Source organism: Dendropsophus ebraccatus, chromosome 11, assembly GCF_027789765.1.
Source record: "Dendropsophus ebraccatus isolate aDenEbr1 chromosome 11, aDenEbr1.pat, whole genome shotgun sequence".
Lineage (NCBI taxonomy): Eukaryota > Metazoa > Chordata > Amphibia > Anura > Hylidae > Dendropsophus > Dendropsophus ebraccatus.
Genome location: NC_091464.1, coordinates 15,085,008 through 15,099,909, shown reverse-complemented (window position 1 = coordinate 15,099,909; position 14,902 = coordinate 15,085,008). Strand labels below are relative to the sequence as shown.

Below are 14,902 nucleotides of genomic sequence, written 5' to 3'. Positions count from 1 at the left end.
AACACGCTACAGGTCTTCCAGGCGGCACTCCTGATTGGATGCCATCATAGATACCCACTGGCGTCCCTAACTACCAAGCGCCACAGGTCCACATCCCCACGTCCCCTAAATTCTCCTGTCAGGTATCTGTGACTGGCAGGTCACAGCCTAGGTTATACAGGTGATTGTGGTGAGGATCAGGCGGCCGGTCCAATCATGCTCTGGACCTGGCCTCCAACCTCATTTTATAGCGTGCTTAGCGTCTCCATATCTCTTTCCTATATTGTTACCTGGCTTCTCCTGACTTTGGTTCACTTACCTGACTGTTCTCGTGGATCCTGTTTTTGTACCTTGTTGTCCGTTTTTTTGACCGCAGCCTGTTGAATATCTGTTATATATAAGCTTGTCTTGTTCATGTTTTGTGTATCAATGTATTTCAAGTAGGGACTGTCTCTGTGGTTGTCCGCAGTCAACAAGGACTGTTGAAGCAAGTAGGCAGGGTCAGCTGGTGGGAACAGATTAGGGTTCACTGTCTGTGTTCTTTCTCCACCTCTTCTCAGGCTGCCCTACCTATGGTTGTGTCAGGTAGGAGGCACCATTCAACCAACTGAGTATGTGTCTTACTAGACAGGCTGAATTATACCTCCTCACATTAGGAAAGTTAATTCAACTCTCAAATTTGGGAAAGGTGGATTTTATCATATCCACCTCACAATGTTTAAGGAGAAGACAGATGGTCTGGAGAGAGTACAACAGTTTTGACACACATCACATTTTTATCAGCTGGTACCTACCCTCCATGCCAAATTGTGCCAATGTTATAAACCGTCAGGATGGACAGGAACACAGACAAGCGAGCCCTGACTGGGACCCCACCCATGTCCCTGCTTACCTTAGACTGCCCTGGATAGTAGCGGGTAACTGGACAATGATCCCTATGCTGAATAGGTACACAAGACAATACAAGAGAGACAAGAACACAATAAATCAAGTCCAATGGTCCGGGTCATACACAGGTAGCGGAGGTATTGAATCACAAAACCTAAAGCAGAGTCGAAGTCAGGAAAGAAGATTAGGACAGGCAGCAAACCAGAAGTTCAACCAGAATATAATCAATGTGCAACTGCTTGTACCATGGTCCACGGGGAGCGGCAGCGACACGGGGAGCAGATGTTGAGTCGATTGGAAGCACCCCATGGGCACTTGTCATGGTGAGCCAAGAGTGGGACCAGCTGGCCACCCCTAAACGCCTTGGTCAGCAGCACTGCGTACAGTTGACATTTGTAGCTGCTGTAGTTGGGTAGTGTAATGAGTGTTGGGTAGGTTTAAAGACACACTTCAGTTTACTGAAGGACTTAGGGTGGTATTACACGGGTATTACACGATAATACCTGTAAACAAGCGCCAATCTGCTAGATCGGCGCTCGTTTACTGGGCCTATTACACGGCCCGACAATCATTTAACAAGTGCTGCAGGGACATCGTTACCGATGTCCTTGCAGCCCTTGTTTAAACTGTATACATACCTGTCCAGGCTGCTGGGTTCCTCTTCCTCTGTGCTTCTCCCTGAGCCCCGCGCGCTCCAGCTTCACAGCAGCTTTTCTCACCTGACAGGCCACTCAGCCAATCACTGGCCTTGGCGGTCCTGGCCTGTGATTGGCCAAGTGGCCTGTCAGCTGAGACAAGTCGCTGTTAAGCTGGAGCGCGCGGGACTCTGGGAGAAGCACAGAGGAAGAGGAGTCCTGCAGCCTGGATAGGTATGTATTTATCTTTTCATATCGTCAGCGTTGGCCGCGCACCGCTATTACACGTAGCGGTGCGAAGTCGGCACCCGACGATTATAGGTCTGAACCTATATCAACGATCAGCTGATGACAACGATCATCGGCTGATCGTTGTCTTTATTACACGGAACGATAATCAGCCGGATAGGGCCGATTTGGACGATTATCTTTCCATGTAATAGTACCCATACTGTGAACAGTACAGTTGTTAAGCAACCTGTTATCTAAGATCCCTTTGTACAAGATTGATCTGTAAGGTGGTTGAATAAGTAGTTTGGTTAAGGTGCAGCTAAACGCAGTTAGGTGTAGGTAGTAGAGGTAACTTGATTTGGTGTAGGGTGGTTACTCGAGGGAACCCGAAGGCTCTCAGCAAGAGGGACTGTGGCTACTTTGGGGGTGGTGATAGAACAGTACCTGCTTCCACAAGGATAAATGTCCACTTTGACTATCTTGCGGGCACAGAGTGACACAGGATCAGGGAATGCAGGTCCCAAACCTGGGTAAGCTAGTTGTCCGGGCGACCCTCTAGGAACACTAGCAACTTGCAGCAGAGTTTTGGCTTGAATAATGCACTTAGCTAACTGCTGGCTTGAGCGGACTTGAAACGTCACGTCTCAAGCCCCTGCAGAGACCAGGAAGCGTCCGGTGCGACGCGATCCTGGACACAGCGCTGGAACCGTGGAGGTAAGGGGACGTCATTGCCCTCATTCACCTTCTCCCTGGTCATAACTGAAAAAGCCCCCCCAGCCCGAAGTAACGCTTTAAGGGTAATCCAGGCTTAGCAAAACAAGATGAGCTCCAAACATTATAATGATACATGATGCCGGGAGGTCCATAAATCCGGTCCGCAACATGTGTTCCATGCATGGACCATTCTCTGCTGTCTCTCTGAATGTAACGTTATCTCCTAAAATAAGTTGATAAAAATTTAAAGGTACCATTTCAGTAAACATTTTTTTTTTTTTTATTCCTAGATGGTATTGCTGGCCCGGTGTGAAGGACGCTGCAGTCAAACATCCCGCTCGGACCCTCTCGTTTCTTTCAGCACAGTGTTGAAGCAGCCCTTTCGTTCCATGTGTCATTGCTGCCGGCCACAAACCTCGAAGCTGAAAGCAATAAGGCTCCGTTGCTCCGGAGGAATACGGCTCACCGCCACATACCGCTATATTCTTTCCTGTCACTGTGAAGAGTGCAATTCTTAGGGACATATTTTAAAGACAACTGGATTAGGAATTTTCCAACCCAACGGACAACATCAAATTATTTTTATTATATAAGTGTTATTTGTGAATGAAATATAAAGTGATCCAAGTAATATTGTCATACAGCGTTCAATGGAGACGAACCATTCTCTTATTGTAAAGGTTTTCTGAGGGTTCGTTTTTTTCAGGTCCAGATTGTATATGTTCCAGTGGATGGACCATGGGCTCACACTATCATTGTTTTCTGTACAAAGTATGTCTCTATGTATTTTTTAATCATGTCAATTCCATGTTTAATATTATTAGAAAGTATGGGTGAATGATGGTAAGTGAAGGTTGGGTTGAATAAAATGAGTTGACATATGACAATGAACAGACAAGGACAATAAAAGGATTATTTTAAGAATGGAATATGCCCATTTTTACATATAAAAATTACATTTTTATCTGTCAGGCTGGGTTCACATGATGTATTTCCTATTGGTTTTTTCATCCATTTTTGCAAACAAAAAAAAAAAAACAGATGAAAAAATAGATGGAAATACATATGCACTTGTGTGCACCAGTTTTGATCCATTCTTCCATTGACTTCCATTCTAAAATAAAAAACTGATTTTTATTTTTTAACAGGCACAAAAATGAGGTCGACTATGTTTTTGTGTACGTTAAAAAAAACAGATCCGTTTTGATCCTTTTTTTTGTATTGGATGTCAATGGAATCAAAACAGATGCACACAAATGCATACGTTTTTCCATCCGTTTTTTGCAAAAATGGATGAAAAAAAATGGATAGGAAAAATGTAGTGTGAACCCGGCCTTAGCCTTTCCAATCCATTTTTTTTTCCATCTGTTTAATGCAAAAAATGCATTTGTACACATTTTTGTGTACCCTAAAAAAAAAAAAGGAAGCGTTTTGATCCGTTTTTTTTAAAAGGAAGTCAACAGTAAAACAGATCAAAGTGGATGCACATATAAGCATCTGTTTTTTCATCCATTTTCATCAGTTTTTTTTTGCATTAAACGGATGAAAAAGCAGCAGAAACGCAGTGTGAACCCAGCGTAACATTTTTAACAGAATAGTTTTTTATATGTAACATTTATTTATTTATTTTTAACAGAATTGTATATGGGAAGCTTTTACATTGGCAGAATGTGTATATTACATTGGCAAAATATTAAGCCATCATAGGGCTTTAAAGGGGTACTCCGGGCTAGTGATATTTTTACTGTATGGCTGGGGAGGAGGTGTATATAAACGCCGCCGTCCATTTACCTTCCTGACTCCAGCGCCGGGTCCCGGATCGTGCCGGCACTTCTTGATCTGCGCTGCGTCTTGAGACGTGACTTTTCAAGGCCGCTCAGCCATTTAGCGGTTGTAGCGGGACCCACCTCGGCCGCTGAATGGCTGAGCTGCCTTGAGACGTCATGTCTAAAACTGCAGCTCAGACCAGGAAGCGGCAGGGGGACGGGAGAACGGGGCGGCGCTATCCGGGACCTGGTGCTGGAATCGGAGAGGTAAGAGAACGGCGGCGTCTATATCCACCCCCTCCCCGGCCATGCAGTAAAAATACTCCTAGCCCAGACTACCCATTTAAGTCCTGTTGCTAAATTTGTAAAAGGACCTCCCCCCACCTGCCATGGTTTATACACTAATGGTATCTTTTGTCACCGTGGCCTTAGACACCAGGGCCAGGAAATGACTTGGCTGCATCCATATTGCTACGCCAATGGATAACACCACATTAAGGCACAACCACTTCTTTTTTTTGGGGGGGGGGGGGGATTTAACAGCTATTAATGCCCATTATTTGTGGAATAACGGACGTTATTTGGGTTTAAATTGACGACCCTCCAAGGAAAAAAAAATACGTCCATCATCATGAACTTCCGGTGGCAGAATGGATTTCACCCCAATTGGATCAATGTACTTCATCTCTACTAAGCTTGCAAGGCTTTCCCTTTCTTCACGGATGTGCTGGGATATAATAGAAATATACAAGAACGTTACAGGTATATTAAAAGGATTTTCCATCTAAAAACTATTATTGGCTTATCCACAGGCGTCAACACATTAAGGGCCCTGTTACAACAACAGATTATCTGACAGATTTTTTTTTAAGCCAAAGCCAGGAATGGACTATAAACAGAGAGCAGGTAATAAAGGAAAGACTGAGATTTCTCCTTTTTTCAAATCCATTCCTGTCTTTGACTTACAAAAATCTGTCAGATAATCTGCTGGTGTAATAGGGCCCTAAGTGAAAAGTGAGTTTAATGAGAAGCTGTCAGGTCCCCGGGGCCTCCCACACCAGTCCTAAGAACAGACGGTTGAGAAGAATAACATGACAATGCTGTTCTTAGCTCTATGTGAAGCTGCATTGAACTAAAAGGGACTTTTGTATCCAGTTAAGGTGGAGGGGACATGGCAGCTTCCAGTCATACCCACTGCCTGACTGGTAGAAGAAGGTTGCTGAGGGACCACCGAGTCCTGGCCTGTGACTGGATACCAGTCACATCACTTGCTATTCATATATCCTCTTTATCTCTATTCAGCATCACATAGAGATGAGGAAAAAAGTGTGGGAATGCCGTTTTATGCACCTGTCAGGTTTAGGGGCCCATCAGTGAGTTGACAGGGGACCCGTGTTCTCTTTAAAGAGTCACTGTCGTATTTTTTTTTTTGCAGAAATCAATAGTCCAGGCGATTTTAAGAAATGTTGTAATTGGGTTTATTAGCCAAATATGCCATTATCTGCATCTGCATTATCTCTTTTCCATCCACTGCAGAAAATCAGGAAATTGTGACTTGTTGCATCAGACGTACCAAGTCTGTTCTAGGATGAGGGGAGGGGGGAGGAGGGAGTTAGCCGACAGCAGAAAGCAGATAACAGAGGATTACAGGCACTGAGTTGGGTGAACGCTGTAATCAGAACTAAGAGAGGTCAGTGGTGACTGTCAGAGGAGATAAAGGGTGAGGTATTTGTAGATTAACTCTTTGTTGTCCTGTTTTGGTCTTTTATTTAGCTCTCTCCATAGGAGAACAATGAAGACAGGGGGGAGAGCTTCAAACTGCTTTTTCATGATAAAAATGCATTTTTCGGCTAATAAATCCAATTACAAAGTTTCTTAAAATCGCCTGGACTGTTAATTTCTGCAAAAATAATTTTCACGACAGTGACACTTTAATGGGACAGACAAAATCAAACAACATAGGGAAGTCGTAAGGAAAGACTTTCTACTACTTTTTGACAATAGGAAGGGCCACAGGAGTTGCTATGAGGTGGAGAGAGTGTAGTGTCACTATAATGTCTCGACTCCCCAACAAATTAGCAGAAAAACAGCGGCGGAGGGTAGAGGGAAGTATCCAACACTTTCCCCATGCAGCAGTGGTTGGGGATCCAGGCACGACTCCTTCCTTGTTTAGCAATCTTAACAACCTGTTCATAGGAACCAAGGACAACTGGTTGGATTCTGACTTTGCAACTATGAAAATATTTACAAATCAAAACGTTCTTTTTTTATTTTTTTTTATTTTATTATGAGGCCAAAAGTATTTGACCTTATTCAGATTGAAGATTTAGTTAAAAAATACCATTACCCTCACTCTCAACTCACAATGCAGTGCAAAGGAAATAATAATAATTTGCAGAGATTAATGCAACTGGAGCATTCTTGCATTCGATTGCTCAACATTTGAATTCCGGTGGTTGAAAAAGTTATAGGCAGCCCTAAGGAGTTCGGGAAAACAAGGATACAGACTATGGCCCATGGCTGTATTCAAGTTTCTCCAGACTCCCTAGGTCTACATCCAACTTCTTCAACCACCGGTATTCATGCGGTGCGATCCGACTCCAGTGCTCCAGTTGGGTTAATTTCTAATGAGTGCTTGCCTTAAAAAAAAAATTTTCAAACTAGTTACCAAGGAAAAAAAATCAGTTATCAGTGCCGTGAAGCAGAGATCTCCTTGTCTTCTGCTTTTTAACCCTTTTTTGTGTTGCAGCATGTAAGTGAACAATAGATCACTTACACAATGCAATACATAAGGGGTTAAGCAGAACCACTCAGAACGGCTCTTACCTTCTCTCCCCAGGCCCCCCTCGCCCCCTGGGCCCCCCTGTTGCACGGGCCCCAAAACAGCTGCCTTCCCTGCCTCTATGGTAGCTACACCACTGCTTCTGATAGATATTAAAGATGGGCTAACAATGCCTAATCTGTTTCGAATATTTATATTACATGTCCCATTGAAAATAAAATTCGGTTTGGAAAGCCAAAGGGCCTAAACAATAACTAATACCTCCCTGTTCTTATGACCCATCGAAAACAAGACTTCACGGTTTTGCTGTGTCATGATTGGGTCTGAAGTTGCCAAAATAGTTCTTTTCTCCATTTATGTAACGCCAGTTTATTCTGCAGTGCTGAGCAGAGATTGTCATCACCCACTGTTCCCAATGTGGCTCCTAATCTAAATTCCAAATCACTCTATCAGTATGTTTTTGCAGTGTGAGAGGAAACCCACAAAAACATTGGAAGAACATACAAACTACAGGCAGATGTTGCCCTTGGTCAGCTATGAGTCCAAGATAACATTGCTAACCACTGAGCCACCATGCTCGCAAAGCTACAGAATGAAAAGCCAACTTTGAATTCTATCATAGTCTGGCATTGCTTAATTTACAACATTAGCATAGAAATCAAAGCAAAATATCATTTTAAAGAAAAACTAAGAGCAGGTTCATTTGCACAAACCAGCTGATATCGCCCTGCGGCCACCTATATCATCTTTCTGGGGCTGGTCTTCTTTTCTTTATCGGTGCGCCCATTTTAAAAAACTTAATTCAAAAATAAATAGTGAGCTCATTAGTAGCACTGGGAGTGTTGGTCAGCCCCCTAGTGCACTGTTTGGCCTGCTCACGCCTCCTTCATTCAAGCCTACCTATGCATATTCAATTATGCATAAATTAGCTGATCTTTACGTGGGTGTGACTGAAGAAGCTGATGGGCCGAGTGCTACTAATGAGCTCAATTACATATTTTTTTAAAGTATTTTTTTAAATACATATTTCAATAAAGTTCTTGAAAAAGGCAGGAAAGACAAAGAAAAAAAGACAGGTGCTGGAAAGATGAGATACGCAGCTGCAGGGAGTAGGTTTGTTTGCTGATAGTTTCCCTTTAAAGTGTCTCTTGTTAGAATTTTCAAGATCTAAAATCAGCAGGGGGTGTGATAAAAAGCAAGTTTGCAGTTTACATTGATTTTTTTTTTAATAACAAAGCTATACTTACTTCTTTCCAGGTCCAGTCACCTGAAGACAGCTATATTTCAGCTATTCTTATTTGTATCTAAGTCCAGTCTCCTGAAGGCTGCTATATTTCAGCTATTCTTACTTGTATCCAGGTCCAGTCTCCTGAAGGCAGCTATATAACATCTATACTTACTTGTATCTAGGTCCAGTCTCCTGAACGAAGCTATATAACAGCTATACTTACTATATCCAGGTCCTGTCTACTGAAGACAGGTATATAACAGCTATACTTACTGTATCCAAGTCCTGTCTCCTGAAGGCTGCTATATAACAGCTATACTTACTGTATCCAGGTCCAGTCTACTGAAGGCTGCTATATAACAGCTATACTTACTGTATCCAGGTCCAGTCTCCTGAAGGCTGCTATATAACAGCTATACTTACTGTATCCAAGTCCAGTCTCCTGAAGGCTGCTATATAACAGCTATACTTACTGTATCCAGGTCCAGTCTACTGAAGGCTGCTATATAACAGCTATACTTACTGTATCCAGGTCCAGTCTACTGAAGGCTGCTATATAACAGCTATACTTACTTGTATCCAGGTCCAGTCTCCTGAAGACAGCTATATAACAGCTATACTTACTGTATCAAGGTTCAGTCTCCTGAAGCCTTGAGGAGGCCGCACCTAGATACAGGCAAGTATAGCTTTGTTATAAAGCATGAGAACAAAAAAAAAAGTAATTAATATAAATTGCAAACTTGCTTTATATCACATTCTCTGCTGATTTAGATTTAAAATGACAGGGACATTTTAAGGTTTTTATGGAAAGTGTGAACAATATTTACAGTGAAGCACCTAAGCTTGAGTGTTCATTTTACATAAGTTGGTTGCATATTGGACATACAATAGGTATAAAGTAGCTTTTGGACAGTACAGGCTGTAAGGAACAGTAGCTGCTGGGCACAGACACTTTGCAGGTATTGTTATATGCTTCAAACATCACTACACTGCAAGTGATCACTATCCATTTATATGGAGCACAAGGTGTAATGGTAGTATGACCATGAATAAGATCACCATGAGCAGTCACAATGCATTGACTCTTGTATATGTCAGGGTTTTTTTTTTCTTGGAGAAACAATAAAGATGGTTACACACTGGTGGACTTGGAACCTTATAAACTTTTTCTGTTTTGTTTTGTGCTCACCAAGGATGGAAGGTAGTGCTTGACCAAGGTAATGTATTGTGGAGCTGGATTGTATATACACTGATTATATCCCTTACTTAGGATTTTCAATAGGCATAGGGATGTGGGTGATGGGGCGCAGTGGGCAAGGAGGGGCAACACTTCAGGTTTTGCCTCCGGCAACAGAAAACCTTGAGACACGTGATGGTGTCTCTGCGGTGTTTTGGTTGATCTCCCTGAGGTCTCCCAGCGTCCTTTTGCATGCACTTACTAGTCATTGCTCCCCCTAGCCAGAAACCTACTCCACACTGATGAGGGGCAAAAACTCCGAAACAGCTGTCTGTGGATGGATACCTTGCTTAGGTGGTTTCCTTAATTGGAGACATTCCTTGGCTTGGTTGTTCCTTCCCGGAGGAAGGTCTGGCTAGTTCACTGACAACATGTGATGGTGTCTCTGCAGTGTTCTTTTGCACAGAAAACCTAGAATCGTCCCTGTGCAATAGTGACTAATGGTACATAGCTCCTTATATGTGTTTATTGGTGTGATTGTTACAAAACACAATCATCCTTTGAAATTCCACCCGCTTTCGTGTTTATACAACAGTGTTTCCACTAGTCACAATGTACAGGGCCCCTGCTGCTTGTACTTTCTCTCTTTGTGTTGTAAACATCTGGTTTGATTTCAACACGTTGCAGCTGTCCAACTCCTTTAGTTACGATGCTGCCTTCCAGCTCTCAGCCTCATTACATTGACCTTCATTTTACACATTTAGACCAAATTCCACTTTTATGAAAATGTAAAACATGACCACATTTATTTGGAAAAAAAAAATCTCCTTTATTGGCTATAAAAAAATATTAACCTGGTGTTATTAAAATAAATAAGCCAATATATGAACCAGTAAAACACTGTACAAATTATTAATATTATGAAGTATTATTTATATTACAGACGTCCTGGGACATGGCTGAATTCTTAGGGACTATCATTTTTCAAGGAATAGTTGTGCTTATAGAACGAAAACAGTATATGTGAGTTTTACAATTGTTAAGGTAGACTGCATGAACCCCTCAATGACCAGCCAAAGATTTAGGCCTTTAACACTTGAAGGGGTACTCCATCAAAATTTACTTTTACTTAAAAATCTCCAGTCTTCCAGTTCTCATCAGCTGCTGTATGCCCTGCAGAAAGTGGTGTATTCTTTCCAGTCTGACACAGTGCTCTCTGCTGCCACCTCTGTCCAGTGTCAGACCGGGGTATCTGGGGCCCACCAGAGGAAATGAACCTTGGGGCCCACCAGTGAAGAATGAGTGAAAAGCGACATGCTGATGTGGTCGTATCCTGGACTCATCTGTAACAAGTCCCTTGAGAACAACATGTTTTCAGTCAAACTACAACTCTCAGAATGCCCTGCACTTATGCAGCTCTTAAAAGCTATGCTGGGGGTTGTAGTTTCTGAGGCAACAACCCTAATAAATGATTGTTGTGTAGAGGATTCTGGGAGCTGCAGTCTGATACAATCATCAGCCCAAACAGTCCAACAATAAATCTCTATTCAGCGACAGCAGGTATCAGAAGGGTTTCTGTTCATATGTACTACATCTCCCAGCATATCCTGAGACTGTCACTTAATGCTGGGAGTTGTAGTGTACACTGGACACTATAAAGGGGATCAGAATACATAGTTATGTGGGGGTGTATATATATATATATATATGTATATATATATATATATATATATATATATATATATATATTATAACATATCATTACCACACTGTACATACTGTATAACTAAGCCAGAAACAATATTACCAGTATGCATGACTATAAGAAACAAATATTATCGCCTCACCATGACCATAACCATGACCATATAGTAACTAATATCACAATACTATTACTGAAATCCAGTATACCGAGACCGATAATACCAGTATAAAAGAAACAAATATTATCACAACCCCTTCACCACCGCCATTACCACCACCTCCATACCATTACTTAATAACATCCACTGTATAAATTCCAGTATCCACCCCCTATACATTGATCCATACAGAGGTAGATGCCAGCTGTACACAGGTTCTGGGCACTGTGCAGTTACATCCAGTGACTCACAGGTGATGTCTTCTCTGATTACAGTTGTTTACTTTTATTTCATTTTCTTTTCCATCTGGCCCGACCACCATGAAGACTTTTCCCAGACACAACTTGACCCTGTGGTATCTGCCAGACAAACATTTTAGGCTTCTCACTCATACAGTATAGATGTCCTCTGTGTCCCCATATAATATTTAGTCCCATATGTGCCCCATACAATAGACAGACCCCCTCTGTGCATTCATATAGTAGTTAGCACCTCTCAGTACCCCCATATAGTCATAAGGCCCTCTAAGTGCCCCCTATATAGTAGTTAGGTGACCCGCTGTGCATCCACATAGTAGTTGGGCACCCCTCTGTTTATTCATATAGAAGTTTGACACCCCTCTCTGTATCCATGTAGTAGTCAGGCCTCTCTGTGCCCCCATTAAGTAATAAGTTGCCTCTGTGCCCCCATATAGTAGTCATGTCTGTCTGTGCATCCATTTAGTAGTTAGGCATCAATGCTCCCTCCCCTCCATCTTAGGCATCCTCAAGTAATTCTGCCTGGTAGTCCCCCGAATAAGTAGCATCCCCCATGTAGCAGGCCCATAGGTAACACCCCTGCTAACCCCCCAATAAGTAGTATCCCTCATGTAGTTGCCATGCCCCTTAATGTAATCCCCCATGTAGTAGTATTCCCCCAGTAGGTAATCCCATTGCCATAGTAGTATCCCCACATTAAAGGCAGCCTATCTCTGCAATTTCACGACTGGGTCTTCAGCAGCATCTTTAAGAAGAGCAAGGAGAATTCAGCTCTCCCATTCACTATTCTGACGCTGCAATCCACCTCTCCTCTCCTCAGTAGTGTAAGCCGGCGCCCCCAGGGTTGAGGCCCCTCCCCTAGGCCAGATCACAACGCCATACAGCCGGCAAGCAATGATCAGTGTGGATGGCATTGTCTTCTGGCCTGGGGAGGCGCCCAACCCTGCGGGCGCCGGCTTACACTACTGAGAAGAGAGGAGAGGTGGATTGCAGCGTCCCTGCAAGCAGCGATTGATCTGTGAGAAACCTGAGTAGATCACGCTGCTGCATTCACCTCTCAGAGTTGAGGCCTCTCCCCCAGGCCAGATCACAAAGCCATACTCACTGATTTTTTACTTGCCTGCTGTAAGGCGTTGGGGCCTTAACCCTGCGGACGCTGGATGAGAGGTGGATTGCAGCAACGTGATCCACTTCTTCTTCCTTTAGGTCAAGCGTGGCCTGCAGGGATGAGGCCCCTCCCACAAGACAGCTCAATGCCGTATACGTACGACAATAGGATGTAGGGTGCACCGGCGCAATGTCTGGAGGAGTGGGACCTTCTCAGATGACAGCATGCGGCCTCAGTTTTACCAGCAGCGCACACACAGAGTCAGTGTGCATGCGAGGTGCCAGGGCTCGGGGCCCACCGGAGCATCCTCTGGTGGCCCAGTCTGACACTGCTTCTGTCCCTGTCAAGGGCTTTCCAGAGCAGGAGAGGTTTTCTGTGAGGATTTGCTACTGCTCTGGACAGTTCCTGACATGGACAGAGGTGGCAGCAGAGAGAGCTGTGTCAAACTGGAAAGAATACACCACTGTCTGCAGGACATACAGCAGCTGATAAGTACAGGAAGACTGAATGTTTTTAATAGAAGTAATTTACAAGCCTTTATAACTTTTTGACCTGTCTTAATTTATGCGGTAAAAAGTTTGTGATGCCTTAACCTATTCAAATGATACTGATAGAGATGAGCGAATCACTCATCTAAACGAAGTAAAGCACTTTATTTGATCTGTGCTCTGCTCATCAAGCCACCGGCCTTTCAGCGCTGCTCCTTTCCCTGATGCTCCTCAAAGGATGGTGCTTAGTGTTAGCCTAACATGAACTCGCATATATTATTACCTCAGTGCCCACTCCCATACGGTTGCTGGGAAGAGCTGGTTACCAGTAGTCCCGAAGCATCAAAAATTGCTGCTCCCAGTCTGGGTGGTGGCAGGATGGTAAAATTAGGCTGGGAATGGCCCTTCAAACCCTGGTATTACTAGGCTGCTACTGTCTGTTTTTTCTACCTGGTTGTTTTTTGTTAGTAAATAAAAAATAAAAACATGTAGGATACCCCTTCCATAACCAACCAGGTAAAACACAAAACAAAAACAGCAGTAGCAGCCTGGTAATAAATGCCCCTTCCCAGTCTAATAATACCAGCCTGCTACTGCCCAGACCAGGAGCACTACTGGTACCCATGTGGCAGTGGGTACTGAGATAATACTGTGGGGGTTAGTGTTAGCCATTTGACTAACCCCCGTCTTAGTAATGGATGCCATCTATAAGAAAGCTTCCACTACTAAGCCTGTAAAATGCATTAAAAAAATACACATTTTTTTCATAAAAATACCCCACACCCCATTTTATTAACCCTTAGATGACCTTAGACATACCGATACGCCCTGGCCACCTGTCAGCAGATGATTCTGGGCGCACCGGTAAGGTGTACCTTAAAGCCCCATTCTCAATAAAAGTTAAATTCACCTCCCTTTCCCATTATGCAAATAATACATGTAAAACAAATAAATAGACATGTTATATACAAGAGCATGTGTAATTGTCCGATCTATTAAAATATAACAATAGTGATCCCGTATGGTGAATGACTTAAAGGGAACCAATCACACACAAATTGGCCATAAAGATAAGGAAACGTGCTGGTACATCAGCCAGCACGCTTCCTAACCATCCCCCTGTCCCCTCCGTCCCATGAACATTCAGCCCGCAAAGTTAGTTTAATAGTGTCCCGCGCTGTATGCAAATTACCATCTAAGTAGTCAAGGTGGGCGGGCGGCTGGTCAAGTAGTCCCGGTGGGCGGGGGCTTCGTCATGTAGTCACAGGCTCCTGGGCCGCCTCCGGTGCTGTAATCACGCCCCTCCGGGCGTGTTGTAAAGCGGCTCCTGGTGACGTCACTCGGGGGGGCCGGCATTGCACGTCGGCCATGCCGACGTCTTTACTAAGCTGCGCATGCGCAGTGCAGCCTGAGAAGACGCTGCTGTACTGCGCTTGCGCGGCGTAGTACAGCAGCGGCTTCACCCACTGTACTGCGCACGCGCAGCTTAGTAAAGACGTCGGCGCGGCCGACGTGCAATGCCGCCCCCCCCGAGTGACGTCACCAGGAGCCGCTTTACAACACGCCCGAAGGGGCGTGATTACAGCACCGGAGGCGGCCCAGGAGCCTGTGACTACATGACGAAGCCCCCGCCCACCGGGACTACTTGACCAGCCGCCCGCCCACCTTGACTACTTAGATGGTAATTTGCATACAGCGCGGGACACTATTAAACTAACTTTGCGGGCTGAATGTTCATGGGACGGAGGGGACAGGGGGATGGTTAGGAAGCGTGCTGGCTGATGTAC

At 43.9% G+C, this 14,902-nt stretch overlaps 1 protein-coding gene across 1 annotated transcript in view; it reads left to right on the top strand.

Moving 5' to 3' along the window:
• The window catches only part of NDP (norrin cystine knot growth factor NDP), a 66,328-nt gene extending 62,911 nt beyond the window's left edge, over nt 1–3,417 (top strand). The window contains exon 3 of the mRNA XM_069945517.1: nt 2,738–3,417. Within this exon, the coding sequence (XP_069801618.1) occupies nt 2,738–2,965 (228 nt within the window). The 3' untranslated portion in view covers nt 2,966–3,417. The remainder of the gene's footprint in view (nt 1–2,737) is intronic.
• Nucleotides 3,418–14,902: the final 11,485 nt, after the last annotated feature.